The sequence below is a fragment of the Macaca fascicularis genome, chromosome 11 (genome assembly GCF_037993035.2).
Source record: "Macaca fascicularis isolate 582-1 chromosome 11, T2T-MFA8v1.1".
Taxonomy (NCBI): Eukaryota; Metazoa; Chordata; class Mammalia; order Primates; family Cercopithecidae; genus Macaca; species Macaca fascicularis.
In genome coordinates this window covers 103,740,658-103,767,619 of record NC_088385.1, presented here as the reverse complement: position 1 = coordinate 103,767,619, position 26,962 = coordinate 103,740,658, and the positions used below count along the sequence as shown (strand labels likewise).

At 37.5% G+C, this 26,962-nt stretch overlaps 1 protein-coding gene across 1 annotated transcript in view; it reads right to left on the bottom strand.

The window, feature by feature from the left end:
- Positions 1–26,962, bottom strand: part of CFAP54 (cilia and flagella associated protein 54) — a 377,376-nt gene that overhangs the window by 125,330 nt on the left and 225,084 nt on the right. Inside the window, exons 52-56 of the mRNA XM_015431414.4 lie at positions 12,698–12,803; positions 10,163–10,310; positions 9,197–9,354; positions 8,846–9,025; positions 8,615–8,741 (exon numbers count right to left, since the gene is read on the bottom strand). Of these exons, the coding sequence (XP_015286900.3) occupies positions 8,615–8,741; positions 8,846–9,025; positions 9,197–9,354; positions 10,163–10,310; positions 12,698–12,803 (719 nt within the window). The remainder of the gene's footprint in view (positions 1–8,614; positions 8,742–8,845; positions 9,026–9,196; positions 9,355–10,162; positions 10,311–12,697; positions 12,804–26,962) is intronic.

Genomic DNA, 26,962 nt, shown 5'->3' with positions numbered 1-26,962 from the left:
TCTTAAGAGGGAGGTCATGAAGCCTAGTGTTTTGTTTAATGGAGAATATGAATAGCCAGACAGATAATCAAAATACCACATGGCCAATTGTGTAGCAGATAAAGCACGGGGCACTTTGCTAGCAGGCCCAGATTGGGGAAGGTCAGGGAAACTGTCTCAGAGAATGTGGCTGTCTAGGCTGAAAGCAGATTAACAACTTCTCTTTGGTAATTTTAAAGAACAAAAAAGTTAGCATAAAGAGGAGAAGGCAAGTAGGGGAAATAATTAATTGATAGGATAATGGAACACACGATAAAGCAATATAAACAGAAAGGCAGTGTAGGACTCTGATACAGATACTGAAATCTAGCTGAAGCACTGGATCCTGGCCAGTCATTGGTGCTACCACGTCACTGAGGCTTTAAACAAGTCCCCACATGCCTCTAAACCTTCAGCGTCCTCTGAAAAAATGATTGAAATATTGGGTATTATATGTCTTTAAAACATTTCTTGGCTACTAAATGATAAAAAGTAAAATGCAGCAGAACTACAAAATTGTGAGGTATCTTTAGGTTCTGAAATTTTCTAATTCCAAGCTGCTATGCCCTACAAAGGACATATTTTTTTAAACCTAGAACTTGTGTAAACGTTTAATTCAGGAATGTGCTATGTGACTGGCAGGATGATGGACAGCCTCAGTCTCTCTCTCTGTTTCTCTCTCTCTTATCCAGGAAGAAGTTACTGAGTCCTTACTCTGAACCAGGCAGGAGGGCAGCACACTGATGAGAATACAGAGATGACAAGGTGAATACGGAGAAGAAGAAGAATATGGAGATGAAAAGCCCTTGCTTCTAGGAGGCTCCCAGAAGAGTAAGGAGGCCAGGCGTGGAACAGGAAGAACAGCTGACATCTACAAAGCTCTTAAAACAAGGGAGGAGGTGCCCTTCTAAATATGTTATGCATGCCACTCACATCATCCCAGAGGCCAATGACATTGGCACTCACCGACATTTTATAGGAGAGGAAATGAAAACAAGGGAAGTTAAATGACTTGTTCAAGGAATTGAATAAGAATTCTTTCTTAGAGCCCACACTCTTAACCTCAACGATTATCAACTGTGATTAGATCCCAGGTTAGAAGGGAAATAAAAGATATGCTAATTTGTTCAGCACAACCATATTTCAACATCTCCCCTTTTAGTATATTTCACTTATTGTTTCCAATTATACCAAATATCAATATAGGACAAAAATAACAAATACGTTATGTCATCATGCCACGTATATGTATATATAATATGTATTAGTACTATATAGTTTATATTACATATTAGTGCCATATGATGAGATATATGATATGGTATTATATATAATATGATAATGGCACTAATATATAAAAATAATACTTGAATTGTCTTCTAGATTTTTGTTAAAATTAGAATTGTTACAGAAATTATGAACTATTTTCTCTCCCTCCCTAACCAGATAATAGGCTTCCTGAGGGCAGAGATGAGGACTGGCTTCCTAGTACGTCCCCACTCCCCAGCATCATTCTTGCATATAAGTGGCCCTCAATGAATGTTTGCTGATTGAATAAACACAAGAAATGTAAGTAACTTTCATTCACTCCTATTATACAATCAGTAATCTACTTTTTCATGTACTAAGGAAGCTCAAGGTTCAGTCACTAATTTTAAAAAGATTTTAAATAACCACGATGTTTATTTTTGTATTATAAAAATAATCTCTAAATGTCTTTTTCTATCAGAGACTTTCACATGAAAAAAATTTTTAAGTGGCCCATTCATGTGACATAATCTATACTATAAAGGAAAATTGTCAAGAAAGCATCAAGTCACAGCTGATTTTATGCTTTATAATATTTAAGTGCTCCTTTTTCCAGTAAACATCAACTCTGTGAAAAAGACGTTGTAAAACTGATGTTGTTTTGACAGAAAAGCTGCTTTGGGTTTTGTTTTTTAAGTCTGTGTTTAATATAATACACCAGGAAGCAAGCTGTTCAGCCTCAAGTGACTCTAAAGCATAGCAACAGTATTGTCATTGAGTGGTGACACATCCTCAAGATTAGTAAGTCAGAAAGTATAGAATATATGTGATTTAACACAATCTGTACAATTTAACACAATCTGTACTTTAAGCTCCTGCAGAAATCAAATGTCCTGATAATTGAAGAAACTGTAGACTGAAAATACAGAAAAATAGCTCTCATGAGATCAGCAAGCTGGAAGGAATTCAAGAGGCCAATTAAGTCAGCCTAACTTCATAAAGGAGGAAACGTAATATAAAGGGGAAGTAATGCATGTAAAGTAATAAAATTCATATCTGATGATGATCATCAACATATAATAACAATGATCAATAATAATAATGAGAGGGAGGAATAGAAGGGAGTTGGGAGATTCTGCACAGGTGATAGCTTGGGCATGCCCTTGCTGCCCTCCCTTTCCCAATCCAATCCAACAATCAGCTTCTCCAGAGCTGCTGCTGCTGCTGCTGCTGCTGCTGTTGCTGCAGGAGGCAGGTGAGTCATAGAAGGTGACAGGTAAGAACAGATAGAGCTGGTACAGGATCTTCTGCACTCTGGGATAGACAAGAGCCTGGGAACCAGGTGCAGGCAGCCATGGATCAAAGATCAGGTACAGCATCCAAAAAGAGCTTGGAACAAGGTCTCTAGTTCCAAAGAGTGACAGCTCTGGCTGGCTGCCTTCTTGGTTTCTCAGGACCTGTGAGGGGCTTGAAGGTGGCCTGAGTCCTCTCCACTCCTGAAACTAAAGAATATTGACCTTTGCTGCTTCTCCTGGTGCCTTACAGGGAATTGAACTTTTGAAGTCTGGTATAGAACCAACCCATATAGGCAGAATTAGCTATTCTTAACCACCACTTGCAGCATGGCCACTACTGAAATTAATCCAACAGCTAGATATGACTCACAACAAACAGACAAAGGGAAACAGCCCAGCAAAAAAGATCCAGCAGCTGGCAAGAGGAAGAACAAATACAACCCCCAGAAAAGGTGGCAGCAGTAAAATAAAACTGATTAAAATTCAGACAACAAATCAAAAAAGTAAGAGCATGTATAGAGATATAAAGTTTTCAGATAATTTTGAGAAGATGGTCAATACTGAAACCTAAATTAATAATCAGAAAGATCAAGTGGAAGTAAAAGTAGTTCAAGTAAAATAAATGGAAATTATAAAGAAAAACATAATAGACTTAGAAGACAGATCAAGACTTGACATATAAATTATAATAGTCAACACTCAATAGTGCTTACTATGATCCAGGCACTGGTCTAGGCATTTAACATCTTCTTAACAATCCTATCAATTAAGTGCCATTATTATCCTCTGAATGTTTGTGTCCCCTTAAAATTCACATGTTGAAATGTAACCCCCACATGATGCTATTAGAGGTAGAGACTTTGGGAGGTGATTAGGTAATGAGGGCTCTGTCCTCCTGCATAAGATTACTGTCCTTACGAAAGACAAGAGGACAGACTTGTCCTAATAAAAGACAAACTTGAGAAAGCCCATCTGCCCCTTCGACCATGTAAGGACACATAGAAGGTGCCATCTATAAAGCAGAGCCATCCTTCACCAGACACCAAATCTACCATTGCATTATTCCTTTGGACTTCCCAAACTCCAGAGCTGTGAACAATAGGTTTCCACTGTTTATAAATTCCCCAGTCTAAGGTATTTTGTTACAGCAGTCAAACAGACTAAGATACTCCCATTTTTGAGATGACGAAATTAAGGCATAAAGAAGTTAAGTCACATGCTTAAGATCTGAACCTAGGCCAGATGGTTCTCGATGTACTAGTAACTGAAGAAGAAGAAAGAACAGAGAGTTACTAGGCAATAATTAAGCAAGAAGAAATTTTCTGACAGCTGGAAAGAGATTTACCTGCAGATTGAAAGTGCTCACTGATTTCTAGGCAGAGAAAGAAAAGGCATATACCCAGACATATGCTGGTAAAATTACTGAGCTACAGAGACGAAAGAGAAAATCCTGTAAGTTTTCAGAAAGAAAGAACAAATTTCTTACCAAAAGAAAATGGAAATTAGACTGACACTACGGTTCTCATTTGAGACACTCACAGCTAGATATGATGGAATAATCTCTAACAAACCCTGAGAAAAAACAGCCACACCCAAAAATTCTGGTACTGAGTTGAGAGCACATCACTCACCTGGCAGGGTTCAAGAAAGGTATTTGCGGAGAACATGGAATCAGAATATAATCTGAGGAAAACACTTAAAAAGAAAGAGAAAAGGATTCAATCAACAACCTATGAAGCAGAACAGAAACTGAAAGACTCTGAAGGCTTTGAAGATGAATGAAAAGAAGGAGGGAGGAAGAACAGCAGCACTTTCTCAGTGGTACAATGACTAGGATTAGATATTAGAAATTAGAAATAGAGTGTCTTTAAAAAGGAAAGAAATAGTTCAAAGGAAAAGCATCAGGATACTTTGATTAAAAAGTACTAAATTATCTCAGTAAAATCTAGGAGATAGAGAGAGTAGGAGAGAAGGAGCAAAAATTCTAGAGATTTCTAGATGGTGAGATTAAAGTAGGAAGGTAAAATTCATCACAGTCTCATCTAATTGGGGATGGCCTATGAGGGAAACAGGTAAGAGCCTCTTGGTGAGAGGAAAGTTGGATTGGGTATTACAGTAGGGAACCACATGTCTGAGTCTGCAGAATGGGAAAGGAAAAGTACAATGAATGTCTAAAATAACAGAAAAAGAGGTCATAAAAACAACTTGATCAAACTGACAAAGATAAAGAAAATAAAGTAAAGTAAGTAGTAAAGATAAAGTAAGATGTAAGAAATAACAACAACTGTACTACCATTTATTGCATGACTGTTGTGTGCCAGGCACTGTTTAATACTACATATATTTGATTTCATTTCATTATATCAAATATATACGGCATATAGCCTACCTCCATTTTGCAGATAAGGCATGAAGTCTAAGAGCTTGGATAACTTCTAAGATCAGACAACTAAGAAATAGTAAAGCCAAGATTCAGACCTAGGTCCTTCAGATCCCAAATTTTCATCTAACCAGCTTGCTCTGCAGTTTCCTATTTCTAATAACCTGTGCGTTAGTCTTTTTTCCACAGCACTGTCCACTAGATCTTTTTCAAATATTTGAAAAGGAGCTAACATTTACTGAGCACATACTATCAGCCGGAAATGGTAACTGGTGCTAAATGCGTAATTTTCATTAGGTTTGTACCTTCACTGAAACATTTTTCTTGAGCAATTTTTTGTTACAAAAGTTATATGTATTCATTGTACTTCACTGTAGCAGATTAAAGGAGAGAGAGAAGCAAAAGAAGACAATAAACATCATCCATAATCACACCTGCCAAGGGGAGTCCCTATTTTCCAATGATCTTTTGATGTATACAATGAATATTTTATAATTTTGTGTTATATATGTTCTAATGTACTATGAACACCTTTCCATTGTATAAAAATTATTCTGCAACATTATTATTAGTGGTTGCATAGTAGTCTAATGATGAATGAAATCTGAAAGCACCATTATTGATTGATTGCTTGATTTCAGGCACTGTGTTAGGTGCCCGAGATGTCAAGTGAACAAAACAAAATCGTTGCCTTAAGAAGCTTATGTCGTAATGGAGGCTTCAAACAAGCAAGTAAATTGTCCTTAACAACCAACATGGTGAGTGTTACAATAAGAATAATCAGTTAGAAGGGGGGTGAGGCACATCAACCAGTCTTGGGGTTCAGGTAAAGCTTCCTGGAAGAAGTGATACTTAACTGAAATCTGAAGGATGGACAGAGTTTAAGGAAATGTATTTGCATGAGTGGGAGCCAGTGGGTAGTGGGGAGGAGAGGGAAGAGAATGATATGGTAAGAATGGGATTTCGGGGGAAGATTATTCCTAATGGAGAAAATCGCATGTGCAAAGGTGTAAAGCAAGCACACATCACCACATGCATCACATGCAGTCACAGTGATTCAGTGTGACCGAGGGTTGGGTGGGAAGGGGCACATGTCAGCTTGGACCACTTCATAAGAAGCCTTTTAAGCTAGAATAAATAGAGATCATTTACTTAAAGGATAGCCTAGGGAAATAGAAAGGTAATTATGGATAGGATACCAGAGAGGGAGATGGAAAATTGGGAGAAGGCAGCACCTGAGAATCCAGAGAGAGCAGAGTTTCAGGAAGTTGTGATTGGTGTCAGCAATGTCAAATGCCTTGGAGGGTCTGAAAACTACATATTGGAATTATAGATTAAGTCCTTGGTGACCAACTCAAGAGTGATTTCTCTGGTCCAAATCCAGAATGAAGTGGCATTCGGGGTGAATGAGAGGGGAGGAAAGAAGAGGAAGAGAGCAGACTCTACCCTTAAGGAGTCTGGCTGGAAGGACATTTTGTGAAAATGACAGAGGCTTACAGTAGGTTTGTTATTTTTTGTTGTTGTTGTTGTTGCTGTTCGTTTGTTTGTTTAGTTTGGTTTTTTACTGGTGGATATTTGAAAATATTTACAAACTGAGGGAAGGAGGGAAAAGGATGTGTTGAGTAAGGAAGGTAGAAAATATGTGAGAGAGGGGTAAAAGTGCCAAGGCAATGTCTCCAGGAAGGACAGAGCCAACTAGGAGCTACAGCAAGGCCAAAAGGCTTAGCAGTATTGATAAAGGGGCAGGCTCCTCCCCTAAGAAAAGAGAGAGGCAGAAGGAGGCTGGAGTCATTAACCATGATCACAAAACAGAGTTAGGCCGATACATGGTTTTCCCACTGCAGGGAAACTATACCACCCACCTGGGATTGAAAATACTATTATCAGCCAGTCCACTAGTGAAGGCACTAACTAGAGTATTGTGAAGGAACATAAGATGCTGTCCCTTCAAGGGACTTTGACTCATAAAAATATGAAGACTTTTAACAATTCCTATATTTGTAAGATAGAATTTTATTTCTTAAACTTTTACAAATGAATTATCAGAGCTTCCAAAAAATGAATATCACCTTCATTAACACATTTATTTAAGCTATTTTTATTGACAAATGGTATCTAATTAAACTAAAGAGCTTCTGCACAGCAAAATAACCTATCATCAGAATGAATGGGCAACCTACAGAGTGGGAGAAAATCTTTGCAATCTACCCATCTGACAAAGGTCTAATATCCAGAGTCTACAAAGAACACAAACAAATTTGCAAGAAAAAAAATTTTAAATGGGCAAAGGACACAAATAGACATTTCTCAAAAGACATGCATGCAGCAAGCAAACATGAAAAAAAGCTCAACATCACTGATCATTGGAGAAATCCAAATCAAAACCACAATGAGATACTATCTCACGCCAGTCAGAATGACTATTATTAAAAAGTCAAAAAACAACAGATGCTGGCAAGGTTGCAGAGAAAAAGGAACGCTTTTACACTGTTGGTGGGAGTGTGAATTAGTTCAACCACTGTGGAGACAGTGTGGTGATTCCCCAAAGACTAGGGGCAGAAATACCATTTGGACCCAGCAATCTTATTACTGGGTAATATCCAAAGGAATATAAATCATTCTATTTTAAAGATACACGCAAGCATATGTTCACCGTAGCACTATTCACAATAGAGAAGACATGGAATCAACCTAAATGACTGTTAATGATAGACTGGATAAAGAAAATGTGGTACATATACACCATGGAATATTATGCAGCCATAAAAAGGAACGAGATCATGTCCTATGGATGGAGCTGGAAGCCATTATCCTCAGCAAACTAACACAGGAACAGAAAACCAAACACCGCATGTTCTCACTTATAAGTGGGAGCTGAATGATGAGAACACATGGGCACGGCAGGGGGGATGACACACACTGGGACCTACTGGGGGGTAGAGGGAGGGAGAGCCATCAGGAAGAATGGCCAATGGATGCTGGGCTTAATACCTATGTGATAGGATGATCTGCGCAGGAAACCATCATGGCACACATTTACCTAAATAACAAACCCGCACATCCTGCACATGTGCCCCTGAATTTAAAATAAAAGTTGAAGAAAGAAAATAAATAATAAAAATAAACTATTTTTTTTGTTCACAGGCATTAAATTAGCATTTTTAAAGATATAAGTACTTCATGGCATCAGTTATAAAATACATAATGCATTTAACACATTCCTTTCCAAAATCTTCTTTAACAGTTAGTTATAATTTAAATATGCTAGATAACAGATTAGTGATCAAAAAATGTTTTAAGAAATGTATTTTGTGTTTGTAGGATTTTTTTCAGTAAAGTTGCTGAATTGCACAGCAATTTTGAAGTAAATTCTGTGGGCATAATTTTAATACAAAAGACTGATGACCTGGATAAAGTGCAATAGTCTAGACCAAGTAGTTATACATGTTATATTATGGTAATCAACTACGTACTTTATTCATATATAAAGACCATCTATACATCACACAGTCTGGCATATGATAAGTGATCAAAAACTATTGGTTAAATAAATAGAGCCTGAGCATTCATAAATATTGCCTCTTTTAAATGCACTCATATGATAGCCTGCCTAAAAATAACTTAAAAATTTTTATCAGTTATTCTAGTGCAATATAAGCTTAAATGTTCTTACCAATTCTCATTTTTACTTTGGCCAATAACATGACATGGGGAAGATAGATATTTTTCAAAGGCTGTAATGGATTTGCATATTTAGTGTTTGATGAACAAAATTCAATTGTTTCTCCAAAAGTTAGCATCTATTAAAAAAAATTGTAATGAGCAATTAGTTGATGTGGTTTGGAATAGGAAGAAAGAGAGAAAAGTAAGTTTCTATGTCTTGTGGACACAAAAGGATTCTCACCTGTTCAGTTAGAATGCGATGAGCCCGAGTCAACAAATTTAATTTTCCTGTTTTTGAAAAGGGAGATTCCTTGAATTTCTCAGCTTTGGTTAAGTCATCCAGCAAAACTAGGCTTCTTGCCAGGGTTAGCCGTGATTGAGGAGAAATAAATTCATTTCCTTCCAGCAAATGTATTATATCCTATTAAAATAAAATTATTCATTTTGATAGTACTGTTTCCAATTCACTGAAACAAGAGCTGGTCATGTTAATTGTTATGCATTCAGTACCTAATGGAATTTGAAATGCTCTCCTTTTGTTCTAACTGGAATCCCTCCCTGACTATAAATATGAACAAAGTTTCCTTTCTACCTGAAGGTTTGTTATGATGTCTGCCTTTAAATGCTTTTCTTGTAGGCCAAGAATTACAGCTTGCGTCAAGAATTCAGCCTGCAGTTCTGTGTCGCCTGCACTTTTTGCCTCCATACACACTTCATTGATGAGGCTCAGGCAATCTGTCATATCATCCTCTAAAATAAACAAATGTGGTTATTTAAAATGCATTGAGAAAGTAAGAAGTTATACATGTGTAATAGCCCCAATTTTCGTCACTGAAATATTGTATAATATCAAAGAACAGGGCAGTATATTAAGATGGAAAACAGACTCTGCATGAAACATGGAAAATAAATGTGTTGTACTTTGTGGGAAAGTACTTTAGGATTTTCCAGTGCTCCAAAAATGATGATATCGCATGAGATAATTTAATTTGGAAGATGGATAGAAATGAGTAAATAGATAGGTATACAAATAAATAATGATTAATCACTCCAAGAACTAACATTTACATGTGCCAAGCTGTGATCTAAGACAGTATGAATTTAACCCACTTAATTCTGACAATAATCCTAGAAAGTAGGTACAATTATCTCCATTTTACAGGGTAGGAAACTGAGTAAGGGGGAGTTAAGAGACTTGGCTAAGAAAGGCTTGGCAAGGAAGTGGTGGATCCAATATTTGAACCCAAGTGGGTTGGCTCCAGTAATCTGTGCTCTTCGCTCCTACACTAGTTGCCTTCCCAGATGACAAGAAGACCTGGGCATTCGTATTTTGAAATTGCTTTACCTGTTTTGCATACATTAGTAAAATATATGCCACTTTCAATGATACAAAGAGCTGTTAAGAATATTCTTATATATTAATAACCTGAATTTTTAATTCTATAAGCAGATTAAGCTAGAAAGTTATAAAACGTTAACATAATACATCCCAATAAACCCCTTTTCACCTATGTAAAATTAATTTTTCTGAAAACATGGATTAAGCAAACGTTTGTACCTTTCATAATTCCAATGCCATGAATCTGTGCAACAAACGCAGTCACCAATGCTAAGCAGCACCTCAACCACAGATGAATGTTGAAATATTCTCGGGCATTTAGGGAAATAGGATCTAAAAACTCATTGTCATCTTTATTTTCAGTGGCCTAAACAATATTAAAATGATGGTTATCTTTCCATTTAATAATGTCAAGGTTCTAAACTAAGACTAAATGTAAGTTTAAAAGGCATCTGGTATCATTCCACAGTATTAAATTTTTAATTTAGAAATGATTCTTGCACATTCTATAAAATATAAAAAATATTCAAAACAAAATCACCCACAATCCAACAATCCTCTATTAACATTTTAGCATATTGCTTTTCAACTTTCCTTTTCTCTCTGTACCCATTGTTGAAAAATAGTTTTGCAGTGTGAATTTCTCACTGCAAATTATATTATCAGCAGTTTCTATGTCATGAAAAGTTTTTGTAAATGTCATTTTAAGAGCTAAAAAATACATAATATTCACTAATATTCATTTAGTTATTATGTGTCAGGTACTGTGCTACATGCTTTGTATATATTATCTCATTTAACCCTCCTAACAGCCAAAGAGGTATTATAATCATTTCCATTTTACAGTTGGGAGAACTGAGACCTAGGAAGGTTAACTATCTTGCCTAAACACTGTCATATTTTGACGGAGGTGGGATTCCAACCTGTGTCTTCCTGACTTTAGAGTCCACAGTCTTAATCCACTGTGTTATGTTACTGTATGCTGCTCATATTCCAAACAGGTATTGTAATTAATTTGCCACCCTCAATATTACACTTTACAAAGAGGTGACAAATGTCCAGAGCTACTGAGAGCTAGGAGAGATGTGCAAAGAAAGCTATTTCTGGGGGAGTAGAGTCCATTGTAGACACTGGGAACTTTAAAATCATTTACAACAACCACCATTTGTTCTAAGTATTTCCTGCTATGCATTTCTGACAGCTCCTCGTGTACAACCAATCAGCAACACATGCTAGCCAGGAGTAGCTAATGGGGCCTAAAGGGGCTCCAATGCAGGTGGGTAGTACAGGAAGAGTAGGGCAAGCTGTTCCCTGGAAACAAGGGTAAGCAGTCAACAGGCCTGGCACCGTGGCTCACACCTGTAATCTCAGCACTTTGGGAGGCCAAGGCAGGTGGATAACCTGAGGTCAGGAGTTCGAGACCAGCCTGACCAATATGGTGAAACTCTCTAAAAACACAAAAATTAGACAGGCATAGTGGCAGGCGCCTGTAGTCCCAGCTACTCTGGAGGCTGAGACAGGAGAATTGCTTGAACCCAGGAGGCAGAGGTTGCAGTAAGCCGACATTATGCCACTGTATTCCAGCCTGAGCGACAAAGCGAGACTCCTTCTCAAAAAAAAACAAAAAAAAAAAAACAAAAAATGTAAGCAGTCGACAGAGGCCCACAGGGAGCATAGTGATTCGAATGGGCACAAGAAGTACTCAAAGAGTCTAGTATGTAGATTAGCAATACAGAAAAAAATGCCCATCAGTATAACTTAATCACTCAATGCTCAGATTTCCTGTCACTAATGAAAAGACAGGTCACATTAATTTCAATCAGGGTTTCTCAACCTCAGCACTACTGACCTATTTTGGGCCAGGTAACTGCTGTGGAGGGCCGTACTGCAGATTATAGGAAGTTTAGCAACTTCCCTGGCCTCTACCTAGTAGATGCCAGTAGCACCCCTCTCCATCCAGTTGTGACAACCTAAAATATCTCCAGACATTCCAGACATTGCCAAATTTCCCCCAGGAGGCAAAATCACCCCCAATTGACAATCATTATTCTAAGTCAATTTTTAGAGTTAGATTGCTTTTAGCATTTTTATTGCTTTCAATATAGTAAGAAATGAGTCTCTACTGAGGACGATTAGTTTTGCTAATTTGTAATGATGCTAGATATTAGCGATTTTATTAGTAATGCTTGAAATAATGAGCAAGGGTTCTATGTGATGAATCTAAATTTATATTTCAGTCCTAAACAATCCTGTATTATTAAATTACTTGGTCTTATCAAAGCCTAATCAGAGAATACGTGACATCAGTTGTCAGATTTGAGAGCTTAAATGGAAGACTCTAACTATGAGGAATCCAAAGCAGGAAACAGCACAGGTATCTGACTGGCAATGCTAAGGCAATAGATTCAAAAGCGGAATGAGGAGCAAGTCTTGGGAAACAACTTTATTTGCTAGGTAGATCAAAGCTAGATTAATATAATGGTACATCTGGGACTTTGGATGGGACTTTAGTAATTATTATATCCCAATTCCATCAGTTCACAAATGAGATTATAAGTTTTTTTAAATTAAGAGATTTGTCCAAAGTATGCCAATAAATAAATAGCATTAATAGGACCTAAATCTTTTTACGCCAAATTCAATGTTTTTTCTACTTTACTCCTTTGCTTCATCTAAATAATTAGACAATTTCCTAGCATGCTGATAGTTCTTATATGATAAGTATTGTAAGGACAGACATTAAGTCATACTTACAGAAGTTCCTGGAGAGACAGGATTCTCTGTGTCATCCTGTACTACCTTCTTTTTAAAAAGTTTTGAATCCTGGAGAAGTGTAAGTGTAGAAAATACTATTGCAGCACTAAAATAGAGAATATATTTTAAATGTTATCAGTATTATATTTGTGGCATCTGTATGTTATTTCCTAAATCTCTTTCTCCAAAAAACATTCTCACACGCCCCCCCCAATAACCCCCAAAACTGTCAGGTGCCATTTCTGCAGGCCCTAATAGCACCCTGGTCTTAACCACACACTAGTACTTGTCATATTTCATTGTCTGAGTATTGCTTCATAGCTAATTTGTCTTATTCCCTATTGAAATCCAGCATCTAGCATAGTGACTGAGACATAATAGAAACTAAAAAATATTTTTAAATGAGTGAATAGAAGAATAAAAGAGTGACGTTTCCAAGATCTAAAACAAAATGTATTGGCAATCTCATTTTAATATTTTGCATTTTATGTACATCAGAACGTGAGTCTCCAGCTTTCTGAGGTTATGGAACTGTGTTACCTAATGCTATTACACTTAGAAACTCAAGCTAAATTGTTGCTTAAACTGTGTCTAGCAGCGCCAGAAAGGAAATGTACTCTATCAAAAACATGGAGACCAGGAGTTAAGAATTCTTTACTTCCTGTTGCTCCATGCATAAATTTGTCTGCATTTTAAGCCATTATATCCTCCTCCCCTGTAGAATAGTAAATTTAACATTGGCATCACACTTCTTCAAAATATTTTAATGGTATATATTAACAGCCATCTTCTTTTGAAAATGTGTTCCAAAACAAAATTCAAAATACAGAACATTCTGTATGTGTGAAGATGCTCATCATACACACATTAAAAAAAAAAACAAAACAAAAAAAACTGGATGAAGGCCTATGGACAATATGACAATATATCCATCCAATTTCCCCATTTAACAGCTCCACTTGAAAAGTTAATCGACAGTCACATTTAACAAGTGTTATGAGTTGAATTTTGTCTCCCCAAAAGGTATGTTGAGGTCCTAAGCCCCCGTACCTCAAAATGTGACCTTACTCGGAAATAAGTTCGTTACAGAAGCAACCAAGTTAAAATGAGAACATTAGGCTGGATCCTAATCCAATATGACTGGTGTTTCTATAAAAAGGGAGGTTTGGGCCGGGCACGGTGCCTCACACCTGTAATCCCAGTACTTTGGGAGGCCAAGGCGGGCAGATCACGAGGTCAGGAGATCGAGGCCATCCTGGCTAACATGGTGAAACCCCGTCTCCACTAAAAATACAAAAAAATTAGCCAGGAGTGGTGGCGGCGCCTGTAGTCCCAGCTACTCGGGCGGCTGAGGCAGGAGAATCGCTTGAATACAGGAGGCGGAGGTTCCAGTGAGCCGAGATCGCGCCATTGCACTCCAGCCCGATGACAGAGTGAGACCTGGTCTCAAAAAATAAAAAGGGGGGGGTGGAAATTTGGACATAGACAGACATGCACGGAGGGAAGCTGATGTGAAGACATACAGGGAGAAGACGGCCATGCAACAGGACTGATGCACCTACAAGCCGAGGAACGCCAAGGACTGCCGGCAAATGCCAGAAGCCGGAAGAGGCAAGCAAGGATTCTCCCCTAGAGCCACCAGAACAAGTGTGGCCCCATTGACACCTTGATTTCAGAAGTCTTGCCTCGAGGACTGTCAGACAATGAAATTCCTAGCTTTCAGCCACCCAGTTTTTGGTACTTTGCTACAACAGTCCTAGGAGACCAGTAACAGCAAGTTAAAAGCAGACCCCCCTCGCTTCCGTCTCCTCCACCCAAACCCACTCCTCATCCGTGTCCTCCATCCCACAGGCAGAACCCAGTAGTTGCCACGGCTTCCTCTCTGTGACTCGCACTTTACATTCAATCCATCAACAGGCTTCGCCTTCCAAATAGGGCTCCCTCATCTCCTCCACTGCTAACGCCTTCATCCAAGCCGCCATCATCTCCAGGCTGGATGACCATAGTAGCTTCCTAACCAGTTTCCTGCTACCACTCTTGCCCTTGCAGTCCTGGTCTCCATACAGCACCCACAGTGATTTCTTCAAGCTGTAAATCAGATTTACACATTCCAGGGCCCTCCCAATCCCCAGGCTGCAGTCCGTGCTCCCTCCTCCTCTGGATCAGTCACAGATTCTGGTGCAGTGTATGTTCACCTTCATCAGTGCTCATGGATCCTGTAAGAAGGCTCTCAGAATGGGTACATATGCTCAGTGTTTAAATTACATTTCTAAAGCCTATATTTTTGGTCAATATATTAAAAACTGAAAATATTGTGCTAACATTAGGCACAGAAATGGTCTTTTTTCCCCAAAATCCTTAAAAAAAAAAATCATAACTGGTATTTACCAAGTGTTTCCCACCTGACAAGTACTCTATTAAGCACTTTCTGTGAATAAATTCATTCACTCCCCACCACAAGCCTACAAGGAATATAAATACAAGTTGAGTATCCCACATCCAAAAATCAAAAATTATTCAAGATTTAAAGCTTTTTGAGTGCTGACATGACACTCAAAATAAATGCTAGTCAAGGCATTTCAGATGTCAAATTTTCAGATTTGGGATGCTCAACTAGAATGATGCAAATATTCCAAAATCCCCCCCAAAAATCTGAAATCTGAAACACTTCTTCCCTCAGGCATTTCGGATAAGGGATACTCAACATGTACTATTATCATCCCTATTTTCCAGATTAGAAAATGAAGACACAGAAATGTTAAATAATTTGATCCAAGTCACACAGTTAGAAAGAGGGGCCAGGTTCAAAACTCAGGCAATCAGCCCCTGAGCCTCCATTCGTTATTCCATGACACCATCTCTGTCTTTTCACAGTTTCTAACAAGTTTGGTTTTGTTGAATTTTTGCTATCCATATAGAGTTAGTGCCATATTTATGGCTGTTATATAGTCACTGTTGACTGTACCTTTCATCAATATCAATGGTCCTCTTGGTGCAGTTCAATGCTTTTTGCCTTGCATCCTACTTAGCATAATACTGATATTGCCATCTTTGTTTCTTTACCTTTTCTTAGTATCTTTGATAACTAAAAAATCCTTTTAGTTTTAAAGGTGTCTGGACCATTTTTGACAGTGATTTATAGTTCAATTTTATATTTACTACTTTGAGCAGCATTCTTTTTCTATTCTAAGAAAAGCATCAAACATCCCATCCTTCTGGAACATTATTCTCCTTCTTTTGCCTACCCCCTCTTCTTAGTTCTTAGTGAGGGCTTCCATATTCTTTCATGACCCTGCCTCCTTGGCCATGGTGCTTCGGACCAGGGATGAGCACATGAGCCAAGCTGGGCCAGTCAGCTTCCCTGGTATCTGAACCTGAAGCAAGAGACAGTCTTGTGCTCTCTCTGTGGTAAATTTGGGAGCATTCGAAGTCTTGATCTAGTGGCAGACATGTATCCAGCACTGTAGAGGAGGCCAACCTGATCAAATAAAGTTAACACATAAGGCTGAAAGAAAGAAGATGGAATGAGGTGATTCCAGGAGCACTCAAGCCTTTGCTCTCAGTAAACCCTCAGGCCCATCCTTACATCTGTCTTCACCAGCTTTGTAGTCACATGAATCAGAAAGTTTCCCCTTTTGGCTGATTTGGCAGAAGTTGGGATTCTGTCACTTGCAACCAAAACATCCTCACAAATCCAGTGTGTTTCAACAATTTTACATTTATGGGCATAATAAACATGCCTTGTTTTCTTCTATTATTTTATGCTTTCTGAGTGTATTCTTTCTTTTTCCTTTCTTTTGTGTCTTCTGCCATAAACTATTTCCCTTTTATTTTCCACACTGATTTGAAATATATATATTCTGGTTTAGATTCTAATAGCAGTTATGTTTAATATTTTCCAAAACACACTTCTCCATTAATCCATCTTAAAAACATAATTTCTCTACTCTGCTTCTCTATTTCTCAATGCATAAAATGAACCAACATATTTTGATTCCCTACATATAGGATGAAGAATTTCATAATTTTTAATTACCCTATCTCTCCCACATCCACTTGGTTATTATAATCTGATATATTATCCCCAGGTCGTTGTTAGTTATCTTTATACTTTATCACCTTTTTCAGGAATTAGTTTTGACATCTGTTTTCAGTTATGCAAACTTATCATTATTTACACTGAGCCCAAACTAGCTCCAGTACCCACCACTAGTCATTTTTACAGAATCACTGCCTCATTCCTCAGTCTTAACTATGAGACAGATCTCTTCTGTTGGCTGGAGTAGTTCCTTAAGCCCCTGCACAGTATTAGGGTACCTGCCCAGGTTTTTGGATGGTGAGTCCCTTCTGAGTTATGCGCTTAGAAGGTAGAGGGACCACTCTTCTTTCCTGGCCCACGATGCTGCTCCTTTCAGGGAATAAAGTGGATGTAGATGATCCCTTGTGGTTCTGACTCCATCTTCATCTATGGGTACCATTTGAAAAAAAGTTTTCCCATTTCTTACAAAAGTTGAATTACTATGCTTAGTTTTCAATTCTATTAAAGCTTTTGTATTTTTCTGTCTCCGTGGGGCAATATGTCTTTCAATGGGAAGTTGGTAGAGAACCTATCAGGGAATACTACCCCAATGCTATTTTTCAGGTAGAAATCTGGACCTCATTCATTGCTTTAACTTCACTTTGTAAGTGGATAGATATTTTTCCAGGTGTATACATACTAGTTATAATTTCTTCTTTTTGATGAAAAGTTTATGGTATTTGACCATTTATCAACAGTGTCTTTTTATCAATTTTATCAGCAATTTTATATAAAAATGAAAGGAACTATTTGTCATATTTACTGGAAGTAAAGTCTTGTTTTTCCATGTATTGTTGGTGTAATTGTTTTTGTTGTTATTGTACTTATAAAAATTAAAATATTTCACAGATTAAATCAGTTGACATTTTTCTTTGTAGTCAGTTGTAATTTTAGAAATACATCTTTCTAGAGATTCTCTTATTTAATTGTACTTTTTTCTACTTAAAAAAAACTTTTTAGTTCATGTGAAATAACCTAATTTTTAAGAATTCATACACTGGAGAGAGAGAGGTCAAATCCCACTTTTGCCATATATTAACTGTGTGATCTTGGGAACCCCAATTATCAATCTCATCATCTATAAAGCGGTAATGATGATAATAACAGTGCAAACTTCATGACATGGGATTATTATAAGGATTAAATAAGATCCTTTCATAAAATAAAGATCTTATTTAATCCTATAATAATCCAAAAGTACATATTGAGTATCTGCTATGGGCCAGGAAGAAATCTAGGGGCTATGAATACAGTAGTAAAGAAGACAAACAAGAATCTCTGCCTTCATGGAGCTGACATTCTAGTAAGCATGGAGTGTGCTTAGCAAATAGGAGTGCTTAGCAAACAGAGGCACATAATGCATGCTAGCCATTATCATTATTAGTGTATTGAATTGCCCAGGAGAGGTGGGGAGAGACTAAATTGATTTTTTTTTTCTAATTTGTTAACATCCCAATCTCTTAGCAGTTACTGAATTTTAAACTCTTAAGATTTTGCTGAGCCATTAAAATGGTTTAGATATTTGTAGAACATTTTCTAAGATACCATAATTAACTTATTTTTTATTTAAAATAAAACTAACCAAGAAAATAACAACAACAACACACATAGCATGGAAACAGTGTGTGCACAGGAAACGTGCCCTCCCCACACTCTTCCTCCCTCAAGGTTATACACATTTCAGAGGCACCTCATTTACTCAGTAGTTTCCAAGGCTAACTCAGCATGGCTGATAGAAAACCCTGGAAAAAGAAAATGGTACCCATTCCATTCTTCTCATTTTGAAATCCAAATTCTGATTTTAAGAGAAACAAGCTGTGAGGTTTGGCATCTTGCTAACCCAAAAACTTAATGAATAAAACATAAGACAAACAGTATGTCCAAATCCACTTGGTACTGCTCAGTTGCAGAATGGAAAATTTCTTGTTTCTCCACTACACTAGACAGATAGAAAGTATGCAAGGATTACCTACTGCCAACAGTCTAAAATCCCAAAAGAAAATTTCATTCTGACACAAAATTAAAAGGCCCAAATATTTTTCCATTTAAACAATACATTAAATATAAAGGAGAATAGGAAGGAACACTTATTAAAACAAACCCCACAGGATTTTGAAAGAAAGAGGCAGCCCTAGAAGAAGTAGAAATACAATTTGAATAACTTTGATCCCATTTATTTCTTATTAACATTCATGACAAAAATGGTCAGTTTGTTCTCATAAAATCTATGCGGCTCACTCTACCTGTCACCCTAGGGAATGTGCCTTTCAATTTCTTTGACACATAATTTTATTAGAAGTATCATGAAATGTCAAGCTAACCATCATTTGGAAAAGGGACTGTCCAACACTCTCAGCAGTGCCCAAACAGAAGCTCACAGGGGGTAAAGTTCACATGAGAAAAACTCATTCATCTTGACAGTAGGCTTCCCCTAAATGACAACTCTGCTCCAAAAAGGCAATAACATCAAAGTTTTCTGCAGGTTTGTCCCAAGGGCCAGGTTCATGTATTTAAAATAGGAGCTATTCTGATATACTTGCACGCTATTTGCATATGTCTATCTGGTTTTCAAATTAAAGTTCTATTATGACAGTCCTTTCTATGGCCATTTTGTAATTTTAGTTTCTCATTTCATTCTTCCTCCCTAAAAAGAATAAAAACCACTCATATCCTTCATACCAAAAGGGTATAGGATACACAGAAAGCTGCAGAAAGAATGAAGGTAAATGATAAATATTTTCTAGGGCTGCTGTTGCTCTCTGACACATAGTTTAGAAAAAAAAAAAGTTCTATAGAGAATTATATAGTAAAAATTTATTCTCCCTTCAAACTCCAATGGGGAAAATGGTATATTACGCTAAGCCTATTCTACCATCAACTATCATATGTCCTTAAAGATAGCTATACATGTGACAATATTCTAAGCCAGTGGTTCTCAAGTTTTTTATTCTCAGCACCTCTTTATACCTCTAAAAATTATTGAGAACCCAAAAGAGCTCCATCAACATTTGCCAACATTAGAAATTCAGCTAAAATTGTCTTAGTTTCCTTAATATTAAATCCTCTTCAAATAAAAATAGTAAACCTATTACATGTTAACATAAATAAAATATTTTATGCAAACAATTATATTTTCAAAAAAGTTCATGAGAAGAATGCCATGGATCTCTCTAATGTCTGGTTTAATAAAAAACAAACTACCAAGTGGCCAGACATGGTGGCTCATGCTTGTAATCCCAGCACTTTGGGAGGCCAAGGCAGGTGGATCACTTGAGGTCAGAAGTTTGAGATCGGCCTGGCCAACATGGTGAAACTCCACCTCTACTAAAAATACAAAAATTAGCCATGCGTTATAGTGTGCACCTGTAGTCCCAGCTACTCAGGAAGCTGAGACAGGAGAATCGCTTGAACCCAGGAGGCAGAGGTTGCGATGAGCTGAGATCCTGCTACTGCACTCCAGCCTGGGTGACACAGCAAGACTCTGTCTGAACACACACACACACACACACACACACACACACACACACTCACCCTTACTTAACACAAGACTGTTCATATCTTTTTCTACACTCAGTCTTTTGTAAAATATTGTTTTGGCTGAAGTGTATGAAGATTAGGAGTCACGCAGTCATTGGAAATGGGAGAAGTACGTTAACAGCTGCTTCAAATAACTGTTTTAATATTCTTCTTTGATACTACACCAATGTAGTATCAAAGTGACAATTATCATGTGATAAGTGATAGTTTTTTTTAAAGTTTGTTGTAATGTAGAATCTAATACCACATATTGATGAACTTTTCCTACTTTGTTCCATTAAAATCTACTGCTCTATCTTGTTCACTGGGATTTTGTAACATGCATCAGTCATTTAGGAAATATTGTCTCCCTGAGTTATATAGATTCCCCAAATGTTGAAGCATTTTATTATGCAATATTTTAAAAAGTCATGTTTTTAGTATTTCTACCAGTCTGACAGAAAAAAATCTAAACATTAGAAAATTGTCAAGCTTGTGGTGGCTCATACAAGTCTCCCATACTTCTAGTTTTCCTGTGAAAGTTTAAATTCTATCATTGACAACAAATACCATCAGTTCTTTCCCTAGAAGTGGCATACTCACTTTGCTCATTTTCAATAAAATGTTTGCCAAATACTCAAGTCTGAATAACCACAGTTTGTCCGTTGTTTTTCCAGTGAAAATGGTATTCCATGTAGAAAGCAGCCTGTTCAACTCTCAATTCAATCACACACATTCTTCTTCAAGTCAACCATCAGCTTTCATAAGTAGCAGACATACCTAGGCATATTTTCCCTATAATATTCCCATAAGATGTTAAAAATACATATCCAAGGAGAGAGACTTACAAGCACAAGATTTTACTGCCTCACCAGGGGCATTCTTAAGTGAAACTGGCATTTTTTTAAATTACAAGTGTGCAGGAGTGAAGACAGCAATGACTACTAGTACAGTTTGGAGCTGCTGCTTTGATTCATGGTGAGGCGCCAGAAGTCTTATCATTGTTGCTTCTGCAGCATCAACGTGAAAGACACAGTGAAGAAGGAAAATGCTGTCTTAGTTTTATTCATATGGTTCTGACCTCATGTACACCCCCACGCCCAGGGGGTCTGGGAGACACCCCCAGAGATCTGCAGAGCACACTTTGAGAATCACTGTTCCAAACATTCCTTACAGATTTTCATCACTGCTTAAAAACTACAAAAACTTATAAATCTCCCAACACTTCTGCTGTCATCTAGATTTAGATGTGGTTAGTCATGGAACAGTCTTTAGTCAAAGCTTGTGGGCTTATACTGATGAGATGATTATATGTTTCCAATCAAAGCAAACGAGGATTTCTGCTGAATTGATTTCCCCTTTGGGAAACACATAAGTGGGATTCTCCTGTTTAAAGAGAATGACAGTCTCAAAGTCTTAAATGTAACTCCTCTTCCAAATTTCAGTTTGAATGGGGTTTAATGTATGGAATTTCATTATAAATGAAAAAAATAAGGAGAGAAATATTTTTCATCTAACTTGATCATTTCTTTTCTCATTCAGTGACTATATTTTTTCATTTATAGATTTCTATTTGGCTGTTTTCCAAATCATTTTATGTTGTCTCATTGTTGCTTTGTAGATTCTCTTCTATCCTTCCTATCTTTGAACAGTTTATTTCTTGGGCTGTGAAGTCTGCCATTTATTGTGTCTGCTAACTCTCTGTTATGACTGTTTCTTCATCTGATTTGTAATATTTGACTCGGTGCTATCTTTGGTGGGAGTTATTTTCCATGGAAGTCTTGCATTTCCTGGGTTAACCTCTATGAGACTGTTCAGGGTTTGCCTCTGCTCCAGCTCTATGATGTCAGGACCATTTTAAACTAACTTTTCAGGGTTTCTGCATTTCATGGATGATGCCAATTTGGACCCCACAATTTCTAATGGCATCAGCCTGGGGAACTGATTTATCTTGGGTGACTTTTTGCATCTGTGTTCCTGGCAGGCAGCTAGTCTCCTGGCTAGCCCCCAGAGACTATTCTGTATTCCCAAAGTAGAGGATAACTTTTTCCTGTATTAGAGAAAAAGAGAAGACTGGACTGGCCTCCCAGTCTACTGTGTGCCAATCATATCAGAACATCACATTTGCTCTCTGTACTGGGTCTTTTTCATTATCATCTCTCTCATCTCAAGAGAATTTGTCTTCACCCTACTTCTACCAATTGCAGTTACCATCTTTCTCTACTCTCCTTCATAGTAAAACTCTTCTAAAGAATCATCTTTATCTGTGGGCTCCAATTTATCTCTTCCCACTCTCTCATAAATCACTCTAAACATAATCTTTCCCAAGCATCTTCTAAAGTTACTCCTGTGAAGGTCACCATTGGCCTCCATGCTAAATCCAGGGGTCCAAATCTCTATCCTTACCTTACTCAATCTATCAGAAGCTTGTGGCACAGTTGGTCACTCCATTCTCCTCGATCACTTTCTTCACTTGGCTTTCAGGATTCCATGATCTCTTGGTTTTCTTCTATCTTACTGGTCACTTCTTCTCAGTCCCCTTTCCTGGTTCCTCATTTTCTCCCCAGTCTCATAAAGTTGGAATACAAAACTCAGGGCTTGGTCCTTGGTCCTTTTCTCTCTTCCATCCATTTATACTCCCTAATGGAACTCATCCAGTATTAAAATGCTGTCTTTATTTTTTTTTTAGTTGTTAAACTGTACTTTTAAATTTGTATCATTCTTATCACTGTATTTTTTATTGATGCTTAATAGACATATACATTTCCAGGGTACATAAAATATTTTGATACATTACATAATGTGTAATAATTAAATAGTGGTGATTGGTATATCCATCACCTTACACATTTATCTTCTCTTTGTGCTGGGAACATTTGAATAACACTGCCTATATTCTAAAGACTCTCAGAATACTTGACATCTTCAATTGTACATCTAAGGGACATCTCAAACTACATGCATTCAAATTTTAACCCCTGATGTTTCCGCTAAATAAGCTGCACCCCCACAATCTTCCCATTTCAGTTAACGACCACTTCTTTTTTGACTCCTCTCTTTTTCTCACAACTTATATTCAGTATCTGTAAAATCGAATGGCTCTACCTTCAAAATTTACTCAGAATCCGAGTACTTCTCATTACCTCCAGTGCTATCACACTGGTAAGAACCACCATCATATTTCCGTTATTATAATAGCCTCCTTAATTCATCTCCTTGCTTTCACACCCTTTTCCTCTTATAATCAATTCTCATACTAGCAGCAAGAGCCATCCCTTTACAATGAAAATCAGATCATGTCCCTCCTCTGCTCAAAACTCTACAATGACTCCCCACTTCACTCAAGGTCAGTCTTTACCCTGGCCAAAAGGTCCTGTGTAATGTTCTTGTCCACCAGTTACCTCTCTGCAGATCTTCCTTGCAACTCTGCCCCTCACTCACTCCACCCTAGCCACAAGAGATCTTGAACTGTCCCTCAAACGTGTATCAGGCATGTTTCCATGGCCTGTAACACTTTCTCTATAGATATATTTGCATGGATAATTTTCTCATTTAAGTATTTTGTTCAGATGTCACCTCATCAATGAAGCCTGCCCTGACCACCCAAAACGTGGTTCAGATGTCACGACTGATCCCACATACACACATGTCAAGAGGGTATGAAAGAGGGTACTGCTCACATAATGAGACCTTCCAAGAAGATCAGAGCAGGTTCCCAAACAGGTGGGAAAATGTATGGAGAGAGCAAGGAAAAGAGACTGGCTTGGAGTTTTATGGTGGTTGGTGCGTGGCACTGGGGTAAGAGTTCCTGCACACAGGCCAGGACTTACATGGCTTGAACTTTCCACTAACACCAAAGGAGGGAAGAGATGGGCTTTCTTATCTGCTTGCTCAGGTCGGGGGCAGAAAGAGAAGGGGAGTGGTCGGGCTTGAAAGCTGGCAGCCATCGAACATCAAAATGGAGTCACACTCTTTATTACAACCACACAATTTTAAAATGGTAACTCCTCCCCCTCCAATCTCTACTCCTTATATTCCCCACAGCACTTATCATTTTTGTCCACACTCTGTAATTTACTTGCATTTATAGTTTATTGTCAGCATGTTTATTATCTATTAGAATATAGGGCAAGATTTTGGAAAGCATTGTCATATATTTTATCTAGATTGTATATATGAGTATTGGGCCACTGATACCTGCCAGGAGCCTGGAACAGTGCCTAGCATATTGAAGGTGCACAAACTTATTTTTTAATGAATTAATGAATGATAAGAAATGTATGCATTATTAGATGGATCATTATTGAATGTGTCAGAGGACCTCATGATAGAAGTGTTTATCACAAATGGCATGGAGAAACTCTTGAATGTAGATTTCCATATTATTAAATATGAAGAAAGCACTATAATATTATTTTTAATACTCTACCTGACTGCTTATATATCTGTGAGTATATGGATACAGAAATTGTATTCTATGCATCTTTATATCTTCACTGCCTAGATCAGAGTCTGGCAGTGACAGAGTTAACAGATACTGGTTGACTAAATAAATAGGTCGATGAACAAACTAAATGAAAGAGCTGACACTAACAATTGCAGCACATTTAAATAATTAGCCACCTACAAGTTTCTTAAATAGTTCAGTGCAATATGATGCAGAAACTGTTACTTTTTCAAAATAGGTTTGTTTTTAATATTTTAATTCAATGTTTTAGAAAAAAACAATTTTAGCCTTTATTTGTAAAAAGGTTTAGTCTTTTTAAAAAGTAAATTAAATATATTTAAAAAATCAAAGCATTGTTAATTTGTTCATTCTTTTTTTATATACTTTTTTTGTTTTGTTTTACTTTAAATTCTAGAGTACATGTGCACAACGTGCAGGTTTGTTATATATGTACATATGTGCCACGTTGGTGTGCTGCACCCATTAACTCGTCATTTACATTAGGTATTTCTCCTAATGCTATCCCTCCCCCCTTCCCCCACTCCCTGGCAGGCCCCGGTGTGTGATGTTCCCCACCCTGTGTCCATGTGTTCTCATTGTTCAATTCCCACCTATGAGTGAGAACATGCCACGTTTGGTTTTCTGTCCTTATGATAGTTTGCTCAGAATGATGGTTTCTAGTTTCATTCATGTCCCTATAAAGGACATGAACTCATCCATTTTTATGGCTGCATAGTATTCCATTGTGTATATGAGCCACATTTTCTTAATCCAGTCTATCATTGATGGACATTTGGGTTGGTTCCAAGTCTTTGCTATTGTGAATAGTGCCGCAATAAACATATGTGTGCACGTGTCTTTATAGCATCATGATTTATAATCCTTTGGGTATATGCCCAGTAATGGGATGGCTGGGTCAAATGGTATTTCTAGTTCTAGATCCTTGAGGAATCACCACACTGTCTTCCACAATGGTTGAACTAGTTTACAGTCCCACCAATAGTGTAAAAGCATTCCTATTTCTCCACATCCTCTCCAGCACCTGTTGTTTCCTGACTTTTTAATGATCGCCATTCTAACAGGTGTGAGATGGTATCTCATTGTGGTTTTGATTTGCATTTCTCTGATGGTGAGTGATGATGAGCATTTTTTCACGTGTCTGTTGGCTGCATAAATGTCTTCTTTTGAGAAGTGTCTGTTCATATCCTTCACCCACTTTTTGATAGGGTTGATTTTTTCTTGTAAATTTGTTTAAGTTCTTTGTAGATTCTTTGTCAGATGGGTAGATTGTAAAAATTTTCTCCCATTCTGTAGGTTGCCTGTTCACTCTGATGGTAGTTTCTTTTGCTGTGCAGAAGCTCTTTTAGATCCCATTTGTCAGTTTTGGCTTTTGTTGCCATTGCTTTTGGTGTTTTAGTCATGAAGTCCTTGCCCATGCCTATGTCCTGAATGGTATTTCTTCTAGGGTTTTAATGGTTTTAGGTCTAACATTTAAGTCTTTAATCCATCTTGAATTGATTTTTTTGTAAGGTGTAAGGAAGGCATCCAGTGTCAGCTTTCTACATATGGCTAGCCAGTTTTCCCAGCACCATTTATTAAATAGGGAATCCTTTCCCCATTTCTTGTTTTTGTCAGCTTTGTCAAAGATCAGATGGTTGTAGATGTGTGGTATTATTTCTGAGGGCTCTATTTTGTTCCATTGGTCTACATCTCTGTTTTGGTACCAGTACCATGCTGTTTTGGTTACTGCAGCCTTGTAGTACAGTTTGAAGTCAGGTGGAGTGATGCCTCCAGCTTTGTTCTTTCGGCTTAGGATTGACTTGGCAATGCGGGCTCTTTTTTGGTTCCAGTTTTTGCCAATTCTGTGAAGAAAGTCATTGGTAGCTTGATGGGGATGGCACTGAATCTATAAATTACCTTGGGCAGTATGGCTATTTTCACAATATTTATTCTTCCTATCCATGAGCATGGAATGTTCTTCCATTTGTTTGTGTCCTCTTTTATTTTGCTGAGCAGTGGTTTGTAGTTCTCCTTGAAGAGATCCTTTACATCCCTTATAAGTTGGATTCCTAGGTATTTTATTCTCTTTGAAGCAATTGTGAACAGGAGTTCACTCATGATTTGGCTCTGTTTGTCTGTTATTGGTGTATAAGAATGCTTGTGATTTTTGCACATTGATTTTGTGTCCTAAGACTTTGCTGAAGTTGCTTATCAGCTTAAGGAG